The 16,037-nt window shown below is 38.6% G+C and overlaps 2 protein-coding genes across 2 annotated transcripts; both read right to left on the bottom strand.

Annotated features, from left to right (window-relative positions):
• Positions 1-474: 474 nt before the first annotated feature.
• cbx2 (chromobox homolog 2 (Drosophila Pc class)) lies at positions 475-7,068 on the bottom strand. The gene is made up of 5 exons (XM_026325871.1): positions 6,979-7,068; positions 6,847-6,890; positions 4,720-4,785; positions 4,272-4,341; positions 475-4,197 (listed from the first exon to the last, which is right to left on the bottom strand). Exons 1-5 carry the CDS (start codon positions 7,048-7,050, stop codon positions 2,857-2,859), a joined length of 1,593 nt encoding a protein of 530 aa, XP_026181656.1. The 5' UTR covers positions 7,051-7,068; the 3' UTR covers positions 475-2,856.
• A 1,380-nt stretch (positions 7,069-8,448) lies between these two features.
• Positions 8,449-12,524, bottom strand: LOC113141314 (ectonucleotide pyrophosphatase/phosphodiesterase family member 7-like). The gene is made up of 6 exons (XM_026325645.1): positions 12,263-12,524; positions 11,691-11,836; positions 10,683-11,312; positions 9,061-9,295; positions 8,719-8,842; positions 8,449-8,581 (listed from the first exon to the last, which is right to left on the bottom strand). The coding sequence occupies exons 1-6, from the start codon at positions 12,495-12,497 to the stop codon at positions 8,524-8,526; spliced, it is 1,428 nt and encodes a 475-aa protein (XP_026181430.1). The 5' UTR covers positions 12,498-12,524; the 3' UTR covers positions 8,449-8,523.
• Between the last annotated feature and the right edge of the window lie 3,513 nt (positions 12,525-16,037).

The following is a 16,037-nucleotide window of genomic DNA, read 5'->3' as shown; positions in this document are numbered from 1 at the left end:
ACAATAGCACCATCTGGTGGCTCTTACATTGTGTGTATATGAGGCATTATGAAGATGAGATGTTGAAATCCCTGCCAATGTTTGTTTTTTAATCATTTTGTTTCTTCATATTGGACAGTTATTACCTAAACTGACTTATTTAGCTTTGCTCCTAAAACTATACTGCATCAGAAAATGAAAGATCAAATCGACTTGACATCCTATATTGGTGAATGTACTGACATGTTGAAACTTTCATAGACAAAGTCAGTCAAATGTTGATTTGTTACTGTTCATGTTGTTTTTTATTATCAGTCAGTCTATTCAATTGATTTGTCTTAGCAAAGTGTTAGAAAACAGAAAAAATACCAATACAGAGCCCAGTGTGGGGTCTTTAATTTGTTTTGTTTGATTATAAACAGAAATCTCAACAAGACTAACTAGAAAAAGTTGGAACTAGCAAATGTTGGTTATTATTTAAAAATAAGTCAGACATAAGGTTGTACCATTTATTAGTCACTTTGACAAGTGGCACAATACAAAGATTGATGACACCGTCCTACCCTGAAAGGCGCTTAATTTGAAATAAATAGTGTAAAGAGAACAACGTTCCACTGAAATGATTAGTAGACCTAAAAACACATATTTGCTGCAACATTTATGCAAAGTTCTTTCTTTCCTTCAATTAAGAAAAGCAGATAGAATAAAAAAACAAAATTATATAAACACCTTGCATTACCCCACAGCCTATCACACTGTGGTGATAAATGACATTTCTGACTAAACCTAGACTAATCTTTACCTACTGCCTATTGGATTTCTGTGATTGCTATTGAAAAAAAGACACCAAATGCTGTGCACCAACATTTGAACCTGTAACACACAATATGACAGAGCACCCCTTCTGTTTTCATCTGATCCTGAATGGAAACTACTTCTCTAACTTGTACCTAAACCAGTTACTGTTCAAATATGGCATCCAGTATCCATATTTCTTCTCTACATGAGTGATGTAGTCTTCCAGCAAGGTTTTCCATTTCAAAACAGTATGGGCATGAAAAAAATGGTACAGTCTCAATGCTTTGCTCTAGGGGTACATCTTTATTGAACAACCTGAAATTCTAGCTATCTTTGGGGTAATGCCTTTGTGTTTAGTCTTTGAGAGCAAGAAAGGCACAGTCTGCAGAGCAGGATTAGACAGAAGAGTTCAGTCAAAGTGCTTTGTTGCTGAACCCCTCTCAAGGGAGCAGAAAGTAGCGCATATTGTTGTGGTTTCTTTTCCGTTGCGTCAGATAAAGACCCTTTTTTTTTTTTCCCTCTGAGAGGCCAAGGCCAGCAGTTCCTAAACCCATGCAGACAGGTGAAATGAGATGTCTGCAGCTGAAAACAAAAATAAATCAGGTATTTCGCTACTTACACATCTCAAAACATTTGAGGCATATGGAACCCTAGTTGCAACAGGCACAATGAAATCTGGTGTTTTATGGACAGCTACAAACAATGCTGAGCAGTTTATTGTTAAGCTCTGCCCACACCCAACCTTTCCCACAGGGGTTTGAAAGCAATTGCCTTCAGCAATGTCAAAGGTGCATGGGAAGCTCCGACAGATTGAGCGAGAAGCTTTGTCAGGTGTACAGTAAACGATTGTCCTGCCATGTCAACACAAGGACTTTCTCCCTGGCTTTTGTCAGCATTAATTACAGGCCTGAGGAGATTAAAGTTGTTGGTGAATACCCCGTGTGAGGACAGAACTGATGCAAAGGCAGAACCTCAGCCAGGACTGAGTCTTATCTGAGCGGTGGAGAAGAACAGAGATACTGTATCTGACTCCCCACATGCTTTCTCCCGAAAACGTTGCTGATAAACTGGCTGCAGTGTGGAATGAAACCTCTTTTTGAGGCGATAATGTGGTGCACAGGTCAACAAGGCGTGGAACCTAGAGCCAGTTCTGATAGTTTTTCATTACGAAGAAACAAAGCAGTTGTCTCCTGTTTGAGCTGGTCACTGATACCAACAAATGTTTAAACAGCACGAAAGTCCAATACATTAGAGGTCTTATAAAACAATTATATGGACACAATGATGGCTTATGGGAAAGGTTTGGCTGCCTCAGAAGGAATGAATATACATTAGTATGGAGTGGAAAAAGAGAGCATGAAATGCATTTGAGCATTTGAAATGCACCAAATGTTGGAAAAACAGAGGTAGCCAATTTATGTAACAATAAACAATACTAAACTAAGAATTAAAAGCTGGTTAACATTGGCTATTATTTGATATGGATTCACAACTGACACATCAACTAAATGTCCAGTACCCCCTACAAGAGTAAGCCCTCCTGCACATGCCTATGCTTTAATAATTTCTTCATTAAGACAAGCTATGTTGTATGTTATAAAGTGGATAATTTCAATCATCAGAAAAACACAAAAAAGATTAAAGTCAATTAATGTATGAATGCTAAGATTTCATATAGATTCAGTAACCTACTTGGGGCGTTGTAGTTTTATTATGATGACTATAATTTATTTTCCAGGACCCCAGTAACGATGGAATTTTGTACTCATAAAGACATCTTTGTTTCAGATTAGCAGGCAAGGCAAAAATGCAGCTTCTTGCCTCTCTATGGGCATTACCCTTCCTGCATTGCCATTTCTTGAATAATAGTAGACATAAGAAAATAAATAATCACAATCAATAACTGACTTTTTTTTTTAAAACCTAAAAACTTTTCATTTTACTAAAAAAAGATCAAGAGCAAATGAACCTCCATTTCATGATCCAAAGTCAGAAATTCAAAGGTTTATCTAGTTTGTTCGAACTCAAATGCTCCGTCTGCTTCAAAAGGCCCTCTGGTTTGCAGTGTCTTGAATCCTGTCAGTAATTGCGAATGCTAAAGAAGCCCACGCTGGTTGGCGACTCCTTGACTGTGACAGTAACTAGATTAGCAGTGACATCCGTTACAAACACATGCTCTATCAGACTTCGCGTGGGCTTCCAGTCCTGGTTCTGGACTGCCACCGCACAATCTTGTCTGGTGTAGGAAGAATCCTGGTCAGAGTCTGAGCTGCTCTCTTCTTCACCTGTGCTCATGTCATTCATTCTGGCTTTCTTGCTGTCTCTGGAGACAGATCTTTCTTGCTGGCTTGGGACCTCTGTGGTGGATTTATGCATGCTGCCTTGGACTCTGGAGGTCTGTATTTCATTTGCCTCCTTTGCCTTATCTGATCCAGACTGGTTCTTTCTGACCTGTGGTTTTCCAGGTGTTGCAGGACTCTTCAGAGAATTATACTCCTGGTTTTGTGTGACAGTAGCTTTCCTTGCTGGGTTTGTTGCATTTTTCAGACCTGACACTGGGGTTGTGCCGCTTCCAGGGCCATCGTTGTTTTGTAATGGTTTGTTCTGAAGGTTGAGAGGTTGAAGGCCAGATCCATGAGTGGAGGAGGTGTTCTTAGACAGCATGGAAGCCATGGTTTTTGCATTGGGTATTCTCTGTGGTGTTGAGACAGGGGGCGGGGGTTTTTTTTGTCCATTGGGGGAGCTTAGTGTATGCTGAGTTGTTCCTTGAATGGGGTGTTTGGATGTATTTAAATTCAAAGCTGCTACCCCTTTTGATTTACTAGCAGCTGTTTTCAGATCTAGACTTGTCCCACTGTTCACACTGGAGATGGACACTTTACCCTCAGCAACACTCCTGCTCTGGCTGGATTTGTTCAGGGAGAAGGAAGCAGGTGGGACTGTCCTGCCAGATCCCACAGAGCTCATGGAGTTTTTAACAGCCGCACCCTGGCTGAGAAAGCTCCTGTTGTGACCACCCACTGTATCTCTGGCCGAACCCCGATGGAAACCCATGAAGGTGAAACTTGCTGGATGAACAGGCTTTTTGATTGCTCCTGGGAGATCTATGTCTCTGGCTGCCTTCGGGGTTTTGCGAGGGCCCTTGTTCTGCTGAAATTCCTTCACTTCAGGGGGTAAAGGTTTTTTGCTTCGTTTCTTTGGGGGCTCCTGTTTTGCCATCACAATCTGTGCTTTCTTCTGAGGGACAGGATCAAGGTCTCGTGTTCTGACACTTGGATTAGACGGTTTAACGCTGCTGTCATCGTCGTCATCATCATCGTCTGAAGAGGAGGAGGAGGACGAGCCTGACGATGAGGAATCAGTGGATGATGACGAGCCAGACGAAGAGCTGCTTGACTTTGGAACTTCAGGCACATTTTCCTAAATTAAACGGCAAATATCAGACACTGTGCAAAGCCATCAGCGAGTGGTGTTCTGCTTTGAATTACACTCACCAGGATTTTCCGTGGCCGTCCTCTTGGCCTTTTCCCTCTCTTACGCATCAGAAGCTCCTTTTCCTGCTCTCTGGAAAAAAAAAAAAAATCAACAGATGCTTATGGGGCATTTTTTGAGTATTCATCAATTAATTATGAAAAATTTCAGACAGTTTTTCAGTATATTACACTGAATATAAATATGAAGTATGTGACATATTAATCGGACTACAACTGCATCGAAGTTATATTAATGAGGTCTGAAGAATGGTTGCTAGAGTTCAGATTTTAGTCCCCTGTCTGACAAAGAATTCAACATAATGCCTAAAGCCCTATGGATACTGTAAATGCTGGGGAAGTATGTTATTTAATGAATCATATTATTCAACGTGTGTTTGTGCGTTAAGAAGCTGATTATAACGTCTAACATAGAAGTCTGTTGTGTTAATATCTGTATCAGGACACTCACTTTTTGTTGAAAGCAGCCAACAGTCTTGGATCAAGGATGTTTTCTTGGGGCTCCCAGCTGTTGTGTCTGAAACAACGTGACACAAAGAATGTTACACATCCCAGTAATAGTCAAAACAAAGGAGCGTGATGACCCAGCAAGATTAAATGTACGCTCTACACTCAGCAGTGACCTGAAATTTAGAAAGGTTCCTTTAAACAGAGTTTGTTCTTCCAGGAACAGAACAATCCAGCAGTCTCAAACTCACTATAAGAAATGCTATTATTAATTCATATTATTATTATCAGTGGTGGCTAAGGAAGATCATTCAAGTTACCTCAAAACATAGCGACAACTAAATACTACTAGTATTTAAGTGATGTTTTGATTTAGCATACTTCACTTTAAGTAGACAATTAGATGTGCTCAATAGAGAAGCTCATTTAGGATCTTGTAATTATATGTTAATATCAGTTCAAACTGAAGCAAGAGATATTTTAGGAGGTCTTTCTCCTTGCATATCAACCTATTGATGTCTCCTGCAGATCTGCACACTCTAATTTAACAAACACATTAGGCATTATGTAAAAGAGCTATATGTAAACAATTTGAATTGTTAATGTTTCTTGACTTAAGACTGAGGCCTAACAGAATGTAAAACAGCTTCCACAGTGATTTCAGAGGGATGCATCATGCAAATCAGCAATTTTTGTAAATTTCCAAAACAGACAATCTGACAGTCACACCCATTTTACACAGCGACTGGTACACCCAGTTATCAAAACCTGTCCTCTCAAGGTCCCCCCCCCTCCAACTGCAGCCATTCAGAACAGCCATAAAGACTATTGTGTACTTTTAGAATTAATGTAGTAAAAAATACAAATAGTGTACTTTGGGTTTAAACTGTTTCTGGAACATCAGGGGTAAGATCTGAGGTCCAAAACGGGAAAAGCAGAAGATGTGATCCATTTCATGGGGCTGTTAGAAAAATGAGTGGGCAATTTTTGTGAAAGTTAAGACCATTTCAGTGAAATATCACATATGGTATTTTGCAACCTCTCTTCTTCACCGTCTCCCTCAGCTACCAAATAAGATTCAGTTTTTGTGTCGTTTTTTTAATAGCTGTTCTTTTTCCACTTTGAACACAGCTGTGGTGAAACCGTGACTGCTCACCGAACAGAAGCAGAACATAAAAAAAAAAACAGGAAGGCAGAACATTTTTGGAGGAGATCTGAAATTTATGAGAAGTGCTGTTATGGCACAGCATGAAATGTCATTTATATAGCAAAAATAACCCTCAGCTGTTTCTCTGTTGCACCTGTACATCAGGACAAGTTCAGGTGTCACTACTTCCTAAAAACAGGCCCTTTTTTTGTTAAGACCTCTGAAATACATGCATCTGCCCTTTTCTCCTCATCACTTGTTTTGAAAAGCCTTTTCTGATCAGCAGGCACCAGTGAAATAATCAACCCCCGCCCTTTCCCTCCACACACACACACACGCACACACACAAAGGATGTGGTTCTAACAGAAAGACATGGAGCTGGCAGTCAGTAGTCTGCATTGATGGTGGATTACAGCTACAATGTGGAGTGAAGAGAAAGGGCAAGTGACAAGAAATGAAGTCAGACTGGAGCCTTTAGGGCAGCAATGTAAAACCAGGATAAGACTACAACAGCTCAACTCAGTATCTGGGTTATGTAACAAATATATCGCGATATAATGTAGCTACGACTCAACGATCAAACACTGCTGCACTGGTTTCTGAGCCCGACTCACTCACACACACACACACACACAAAAACTTCTTTAAAAATCAGCAATATAATTAGTTTCACACCACGACTATCTGATTAAACAGAGGTATGAAAAAGCTACAAATAAAACCCGTGCTGCCTAAAAAAAGTCTTTTATTTTATTTTTTGCTAAATTCCCAAATTTGAAGCGTTCTGAACAAAAGAAAGGAAATCTAAAAGCACAATTGTGAGCTGCATTTGAACAAATTGCCTACAGAGAAAAATGAACCACTCTCCTGAGCTTTGGAGGAAAAACCTTCACCGTTTTGTCAACAGTTTCACTAAAAGCAACAAGCGACGCGGTGTTGTTGTTTTCATTGTTTCGGGGCTGAGCAGCACCACTTGTACTCACTTGGATGACCATCCCCTCCACTTCACCAGAAACTCCAACTTTCCCTGAAAGGAAAACCAACACAGGAAGGTCGTTTGCAAACGGCCGCCAGAAAAATGCGGATAAAAGTTTTCAATGTTTCACAGCTCTGACCTTTCTCAGGCGTTTGTTTAAAATGCACTCCGCATCAAAAACCTGCTCCCCCACGGCGCTCAGCTCCTCCATGTCTGCCTTGGCCCTGAATAAGAAACCTTTATCAAAAGCCTGGCGCTGCGTCCTCACGCACACAGTTACGCACCGCCTGGACCGGATGCTCGTTGGCTTGCCTTCAAAATAAAGGTCTTTCTGTCTAAGAAGTTGGGTAATGACCGAACTGGTCTACAGAGGCAATATCTAGGTGAGAAATCACTTTTGACGGTATAATATATGTTATATATAATAACTTTTAACTTTTTATTGCAATAAATATAGCAAATTATAAATTGTTAGTGAACAAGAAGTGTAAAGAAGTTAGCGTAGAAGGACAATTTCTCTGTTTTCCATGTCTAATGTTAAACATGCAGCCTGACTATATAACAAATGGTTGTTATAGAACTTATATATGAAATGAATATCATACAAAGACTAATGTAGGTCGCACTTGTCGAGGAATAAGGGAACTTATCTGGGAACTGTCAATGTCAGCTGTTTTCTTTTTATAAGACTTACATCGGTTGCTTAGAACAAACATGGCATATTTAATTTTTTCACATTTAGCCACAATCGTCAATGAAATGAAATCAATGAAAAACAAAACATAATAATATTGACATTCCATTGTGTAAACATTGAAATTCAAGGATGTCATTCATTTATTATAAGGACAAAAACAGAAATAATAGTGTGGGATGGACAGCACACATAGTTTGTTCAGCATTTTGAAAGTTGAAACCGGAAGTGTAGGGGTGATCTAAATAACTTGACGCTATTGCGCGTGTAGAGGCGGGTAAATGAGAATGTGGTTGCTTAAATATGTCCCTTGGCAGACACCGTCGTCTGGTCGTATAAATGTTCACTTATTCTAAGTGAAAGTAGAGACATAAACGTTTTAAAATAAACACTACTTTCTTCTCAAGCCAGATCTTAAAATGTATATTTTAAACGTGTTTAATCACATTTTTTTTCACTTAAAACTTGCATTGTTGTCTTTTTTATAATGCCTTTTTTTACTTGTGGTTTTATAATAGCTTAATAAATGCAATTACAATGTGAGCCTATTTTTTTATGTTTATGGCTTCAGAAGAAGTTCATGTGGGATAGAACAGCAATACAACCACAAGTAAACACATTCATTCAAAGATTAATTAAACTATTTCTAATAGACACAGTAATATAGCCTACATATTAAACCTTTTTCACACACTGCAACACTTCAACAAAATGCTAAATGAAGTAACACAGCTGATATTATAGATAGTTATAGATAGCTGATATAGATATTTTATTTTATTAAATTTGTACAAATATGTTTTCCAGTTTCAAACAGAATTACTTAGAAATGCATGTGCACAACTCTGTTCTTGTTTCCTGGGCTGTTCACATCGTTCCTCTACTCACATGGAGTGAATTTAGCCAGACGACTGTCCACAGGCGGCTATTGCTTAATCTCACACTGAGGTATTACATTTTTCTTTTTGTTTTTGTTTTTTTGCATGATCATCAAAATGCTGTTTGTTTTTCATTTTTGTTGTCTGGAAGATTTTTTGAACTTCCTGATCTGAAACACAAGAAAAAAGAGAAAAAAAATCTTGTTCTTAAAAGCAGTCTTAAAGTAAAAAGTATTTTACCACTAATGCCAACCATTCAGGAGACAAACCGTAATGACATAAAAGTTTTAAAGTGCTCGGTCCTTACATTTTATTCTTGCTTTTGATCTGGAATATTTTGTAGGAAATCACTACTACAAAAACAACAGCAAGAAATCCAGTTACTGCAGCCAGTCCAGTGAAGGCGTTTTGTAGGAAATTCACATTCTTATCTGAAACAAGAAAAACAGAGACAGAGGAGTGTTTACTGAAGTCACCATGAACAATACAAGATCAGCTTTCTAGTTTTAACCTGAAATAGCACTAGATCTGAGTTGGACATGTGTGACGTTGGAAATGATGAATGAATGGCCTAATAATGAAGGAGCAGGTGTTGGAACGACACACTTTCAAGGCCATGGGGAGAGGCTCATTAGTCTGATAAGCTCACCCTGAGTAGTTGTACTAGCCACCAGCATGTGTTTTGTAGCATTCAGGTGGCCATCATTGACCTCCGGCTGGATGCCCAGGATGTGACACATCAAGGGGTAGATGTTCACAGTCTCAAATGGCCCCACCACCAGGTTCTTGTGAAACGCTGGACCCACTGCCCTGAAAAAAGCCTTCATGTCCATTTCAAGGTTGTCAAAGCCATGCTCTCCCTTGTTGAACTGAACCGGGAAATACTGCAAGGACACACAGTACAATCCAGTTTGTTTGTTTCAATTAGACTGTAATTTTTATAAACCTTTGATTTCGTAATAGGGCCTTATCAGCAACAGAGTTCATATACCTTGACCTACTCTTATTTAGTCACCAGAGGGAGATATTGGCCAACTGAAGGAGGTGTTTCCTAGAATAGCTCTGTTTTCACTTTGTGACTACTGTCATCAAAAGTGAGTAAATTAGAATGTAATTTATCTCTAAAATTTCCAATTTCAGAAAATACTAGCAAAACCATATATTAAGTTGACATAATTTCCTCTCATAAGTTAGTAGTATATAATATATATTTTATACTCTCTCTCTCTCTCTCTATATATATATAAAGTTTCATGCCAACAAAAATGTGGCATAAATATAAATATCATTAGCATACCTAATTGACTTAGTCGCAACATGTTTATCCTTCTGTGGAACCAAACAGAAAGGATATAAATCAACATAAAAAGGAGATGTCATATAATACAGACATGATCATGGATGGTTGTAACCAAATTTAGATAACTTGTTTCATCAGTGGATTCAAAGGGGTGATTATTTTCTCATGTTTAGCATTTGAAGGCTTTTTATGATTTCAGTCATTTACACTTTAAATTAAGTTGTGATGGTTCTGACTGACACTTTCCATTGAAAAGTTGCTGCACAGTGGAGTGACTGAGTGTGAAGCCAAATGAAAATGCTAATTTGGAATTTTGAGGCACGAATAGTTTCATGAAGCATTTGAGAGCACTGCATGTCATCAGCCAGGCTTGGATTATCCTAAGGACGTGCAAATGCACTTGATTAAAATTATAATGTACTAAGATAGGAATTCCTGGTTGAAAAGAGTGCAGTTTCACAAATTACTATTAACAAAATGCAATTGGTAATTTATGTATTTCTGTAATCAAGACTTTAGGATATTTCTGGGTTGGCACATACAGAATATTCATCTGCCTATTTATCTGTGTCAGTGTATCAGTGCTTGTGATTATAGGTTGTAATCATATTAAATATCAACTATTGTTAATAAGTTACCAGTATTATAACAGCATTAAACATACATTTTGCATCATCTTTTTCTGTCTCAAGCTCACAAACCTGGCATGTTAATAGGTATAATGTCAATCTCACATGACTGTTTGCTTTAAAGGGCAAATCAGTAGTACCTGCAGTGGGCAAAAGCTATTTCCAGCATGTCTGTCAGTATTTCTAAAATTCCAACATGTTTCATATCTGTCCAAACCCCCATCAACAGTGTCAACACATATGAGTTGACATGTCTGAACACTGTTGCAGCCTCATAGTAAAGTGATAACACTGCACAGTAGTATCTCTGTAATATTTGTCTACAGTGTTGCAGGTACATACCCCGCTGATCACATATCCAGGGTCAGCCCATAAAATAATGGGAAGGATACGATCATTTTTGGAAAAGTGTAGGTGCTCTGGCATCTCCTCCTTCTTGTACACATGGAGGTGTGGATGAGCCCCCTTCAAGGCTTTGTAAACTGTCTCCAGCTTGCCCGGCTTTGGCAACAGCATCCCAGAGGGTCCATAGTCCACAAGGTGGAAGGACAGGTCATGGAATGAGAAGCCTGGGATCTTAAACAGAATGATCTCTTGCACAAGACTACCTCGATACACCGTGGTCATGCCGTGGTCAGATGTGACAATAATGTTCAGATGGTCAGTCAGCCCATGTTGTTCAACTGAATGTCGAATGTAGCCCACTGTTCGGTCAACTTGCTTGACCATCTCTCGTCGCTCTGGGGAGTCTGGGCCATATTTGTGGCCTGTACCATCTGGCTCACCAAAGTACAGGGACACAAAGGATAGATCCTGATCTGTGAACCAGCCCATCACCTTGTCTATGTTCTCTTGCCAAGCGGTCTCATTTTTGTAGTTGTAAAGCGGTGGCTCTACTTCCCGCACCATAGCAACGTGTCCCTGGTAACTGGAAGCTGTGCCAGGAAAGTGAAGGGAGCCAGCTTTTAGCCCCTGGAATAGCAGGAAAAGGAGATCACATTAATATGACACACATAAATATGACACATGTACGTGATGGGTTTACAAGCCTGCCAAGGGTCGTACCGTGTTCATACCGTAGGTAAACATACAAGCAAATCAAATCAGTATTTGATGGAATTTAAACTGACACTTTAAGCCGAAAGCTTTTTAGACAACCCCACAACAGCTGTCTTTTGGATGCAGTTAACATCTATGCATTGCTAAACAGTTTGTAATTTAACTGCAGAAATCTACCTGAAGCCATTCAGCAGGCTTCCAGGGGTGTTTTGTCAAGAGAAATCATTTCCAATGCTGAAAGCAGCAAAACAGACTCTCACAGTGATAAGATGGAAATTGTGCTGCACAGACCTGTCTCTGCGCTGTGATCCAGATAGGCAGAGTGCCATTGTCCCACCACTCATTCACAAACTGACTGGGATAGTAAGGCATCTTCACATTGGTGGTTGTGTTGAACCACATGTTGTGGATTACCCCGTGATTCTCAATGTAGCGGCCTACAGAAGAGAATCACTATCAGTTGGCTTGCGCTCATTATTCATAGCATGACACATTCACATTAAATATTCTATCAACTTAACAGGCTGAGTGGCATGACGCTTTTGGACAAGGTCTTACGACCAACTTCAGAGATTAGAGGAATTTAATTTCAAGGAAGTTAAATTTCTTTTAGCTGGCGCTGATGATTTGAGAGTCAAAATAAGAAAGGGGGCAGAGAATTCTTCCCTCAGTCATCCAAGCATAATCATCTTACTCAGCTATAAAAGCTGTTGGACCCTGGGACATTCAATTAAAACTAATTCCTTTTTCCCATGGCTTTTTTCAGTCTTCACAAAGTAAAGTCAGAGTGGTTTCCTATTCTGCCATGATATGCAGATCCACTGCCGACTGAAAGCAATGTTGTAGAAAATGAAACACTTTACCTGTCAAGAGGGTGAAGTGTGCAGGACTGGTGATGGTGAGGTAAGGAGGTGTGACATACAGGGCTTTGACTCCATCCTTGGCCATTTTGTCAAGGTTTGGTGTGTCCACATCACGGTCATAATCCCACCGGAAACCATCAAATGAGACCAGCAGCACCTTCTGTCTCTGTTTGTTTACTGGCGCGCTGAGGATGGATGAGGCCCAGAGGAGGCAGAGACTTACAGTCCACAGCATGTTGAACACAGGCACTTCACAGATCTTAACTGAATATATTCTCCAGCTAACATTCTCGTTTACACGGGGGTCCACCTCTTGGCATCTCACCTGATATTACTGAAGCCAAGAGCTTCTGAGCAAAGTTTCACCAACTTATCTTATCTCATAGATTGGAACAGACTTTATCTCAGCACTTTTCTGCATGCAACCCGATGCTGTTTATGAGCTGATTTTACAGCTGGGAGTTGTATTCACAATGAATTTCCCTCTCATTTTGCTCTTGAGGACTGGCAGTAAAGCAGATTAATCTCTCTGGGTATCATGGTTGTTTGTTTCTCCCCTAACTCGCTTGTTGATGCTGTCTTACTGTTTGTCTGCTTGCCCGTCTGTGTGTTCGAGTTTCCTGTGAATCATTGACAATGGGGGAATGACACTTTGATGTCTTTCACCTTGAGTTGGGATGGTGCATGATTGATCTGACACCAGGAAAATGAAGAGGAAAATGAGAGTATATATCTCTCCGTCACCTAGCGGTGGTCTCTTGGGAAGAGAAAAACCTAATAGACATATTCATTTTAATAACTCTAATATGTGTATATTAGCCCCAGGATATTGTAAAAAGATCTCTTTAAAATCTACATTGATTTTTTTTTTTAGCAATGGCCATGACAATGGACAAACTATTAAAAATGAACTGCAGCCTCCCCAGTGTTTTAGCTCTGATCATATTCAGCGTTCTCATCCAGACATTATATATCACTGCATTGTGATATAACTTTATCAACATTCATCAAATTGCTAGACAAGCTAACTCTTCAAATTTGTTCTTTATCGTATATGTCCTTGGCAGTAGTTCAAGGGAATTGTCTAATCTTTATTGAGATAAGAGATAACATTCATCAGCTTTCATTTACCTCATTCATATTCATTAACTTTCTGATATTAACTTTATAGGCTTGTCGTCCACTGTCAGCAAGATTTGGAGAAGTGGTTTGGACTACTGAGACTGGAGCAAGTCTCAGATCTTTGCTATGAGAACTTTATCAAACACACACACTCTGAACTTGAGGGGGAAGCAAACTTTATCTGACCCTCTCAATTTTGCACAAGATATCCACAAGGATTCTCACATTTTCTTGAAGAAAAAAAATGAGGTTTTTGCCTTTAGCACTCCCTGCTGCCCATACATAACCACTGCAGTACACCTTCCCCCCAAGAAAAGCCCAAACATCATCACCGGTTTGAGCCAGACCAAATACTGTACAGTGAGAATACACAAACATGTATTTCCCAGCCTGAATATATACTGTTGTATCTTATTTTGTCTTCAATTTTAGATTTAGTTAGACCATCTGTACAATATTTTGCATTCTATAAAAATCTGTAAATCCTCTTGAGATAAATATAATATAGTCTTTATTTTTAAAATTTTTTATTTGTTTTTTTTTTTTTTTATTTAGGATTCTTGGACAAGACTGACAAACTCCTACGCAGAATCTCACTTATGCCCACTTACTGTTACTTGATTTATTTTATTTTCATTGCTTCACTCTAAACAACTTGTATTATTCAGATGAAAGAACAAACATCACCACAGTTAAAATATATATATATATATATATATATATATATATATATATATATACACACACATGCAGGTAAATCATCCAGTCAGAGGAACAGTCAGCCTTGAATACCAACAAACCTTTTCTTACAAACACCCAGAAAATGTCACTAGGTTTGAATATGACAATAGATTTATATTACTAAAACTATCTTGCTATGCCTGAAACATTTAGACATTCACTGAACAACAATGTTGCCCTGAGATTAAAGACAAGACAAGATTAGTTATGTGATAAAGGATACATACATTTACTATTCATGGAATCACCCCTGGATGGTTAAGAATAAGGGAAGTAATAGCAAATATGAGAACAATATAACAGATCTATCTGTTGATCGAAATTTGCGTTGCTCTGTAGAGGCTTGCTCATACACTTTAAGGTTGTTTGAATCAAAAATAAAAGAGCAGTAATCGGAAATTTGTCACTTTTGTTCTAGTTGTGCTGTCCTCACATGCACCTGCCACACATTTAAGTGTGCAAATGGTATTCAGTTATTTGATGTCACATTGTCGACTCCTTAATGATGAGTCCCCTGAGATCTCAATAAAAACCCAAAGAACAAGTATTTTTGTCATAATTCTATTGCAAGCTTAATATTACATAAAATGGCACTGAACAAACGTGTAGAGAAAAACTGCTTAGTTTTAGCCAGAGAAAATGTAAGTAGGTGTTTCAGAACTGCATGCCTGGATAGATGATGGTTTTATATCTAAATGTCACCACAGTTGTATGATACTGAAATTATAATGCTATTTTAAATGCAGAATTTCTCTTAAACTTTCAGAATCAAGGTTTCAAAATTTTCAAGTGTAAGTTACTTGAGAATCGTCAGATTGCAAAACCAACATTTGAATTTCTACAATGCACTTAAAATGTTTTCATCTGAACAGCTGATGATAGAAGTAAGATCTAAATATAATAAAATAAAATACATAAACACAAACATCCCTTCTTACTGTAGGTGAAAATTAATTCTTAACTGCATCTGTATTCTGCTCACTTTGGTGTTTGAACGGTAAAATACTTCTTTCCCTGCTGTGACTGGAAATAGACCATCAAGTTCATGCCAGCGTGCAGAGATCAATGTGTTTTGAATTGTGAGCAAACAAACTTTTAATGCACAAGTGCCTAATAGGTTACATGCAAGAAAGTCCAAGTGTAAAGCTTCAAATCACAGACGAGCTCCACCGGTGGTGCACTGTATTCTCACACATGCAGTAGTTCTCATTAAATGCATTTTTGGGAACGACAACATTTTAAGAGCACAATGCAGTTAATTGTCATAATCCTGGAGATTAACGCTGCAAGAGTCCGAACAAGACTGAATAAAAGATATTGATCATAATCCAAGCTGTTTAATTTGAAAACAGACAAATTTTAATTATGTTATCAATTTGTGTGTCAGAGTTGTGCATATAACTGTAAGCATCCAGCTCTGTCTATACTTTTCCAGAATTATTGTTGTTATGTGAGTATTGTACTTTAATTAAATTAAATTAATTTAATTACTTTGTTTGGAGATTTTGGAGATTTTCATTTTTCCATAGGTTTCTTTTTGTTAATTACTTCCAAGTACTTCTAGTCTAACTTGTACATGGTACATGTTATATGGCCTCAATTTACCAGTCACTCATAATAAATTCACCTCACCTGGAATATCTCAACTGATACCTGAAACACATTTGACAGTCTTCTATTGGTCAGCTGGTTAATAGCAGATAATTTAGCATTTCAAGAGCCAGATGTTTTCCACCAGAGTTGGTAGAGACCAAAAACAGAGCTCAAAGAGAATGAATGTTGGACTTAAATTCATCACATCACCTACATCGCTGTTAATGACTGATAAGGTCGTCTGTTGCTGGATTGATGGATGGTTTTCCATGGCAATCAATGAAATGTATCCACTACTCATGTCTGGTACTCCTAAGTG

Source organism: Mastacembelus armatus, chromosome 8 (assembly GCF_900324485.2).
Source record: "Mastacembelus armatus chromosome 8, fMasArm1.2, whole genome shotgun sequence".
Taxonomy (NCBI): domain Eukaryota; kingdom Metazoa; phylum Chordata; class Actinopteri; order Synbranchiformes; family Mastacembelidae; genus Mastacembelus; species Mastacembelus armatus.
The sequence above is the reverse complement of the archived record's forward strand: the minus strand, read 5'-3'. Positions and strand labels throughout refer to the sequence as shown.

Excerpts from the sequence above, each read along its gene's own strand:
- cbx2 (XM_026325871.1), bottom strand. The coding sequence starts at position 7,050 with ATGGAGGAGCTGAGCGCCGTGGGGGAGCAGGTTTTTGATGCGGAGTGC. Across the intron at positions 6,891-6,978 it reads TAAACAAACGCCTGAGAAAG|GGAAAGTTGGAGTTTCTGGT; the intron begins GTCAGAGCTGTG and ends TTTTCCTTTCAG. Across the intron at positions 4,198-4,271 it reads GACGGCCACGGAAAATCCTG|GAAAATGTGCCTGAAGTTCC; the intron begins GTGAGTGTAATT and ends CGTTTAATTTAG.
- LOC113141314 (XM_026325645.1), bottom strand. The coding sequence starts at position 12,497 with ATGCTGTGGACTGTAAGTCTCTGCCTCCTCTGGGCCTCATCCATCCTC. Across the intron at positions 9,296-10,682 it reads CTGGATATGTGATCAGCGGG|TATTTCCCGGTTCAGTTCAA; the intron begins GTATGTACCTGC and ends GTGTCCTTGCAG. Across the intron at positions 8,843-9,060 it reads GGCTAGTACAACTACTCAGG|ATAAGAATGTGAATTTCCTA; the intron begins GTGAGCTTATCA and ends TTCTTGTTTCAG.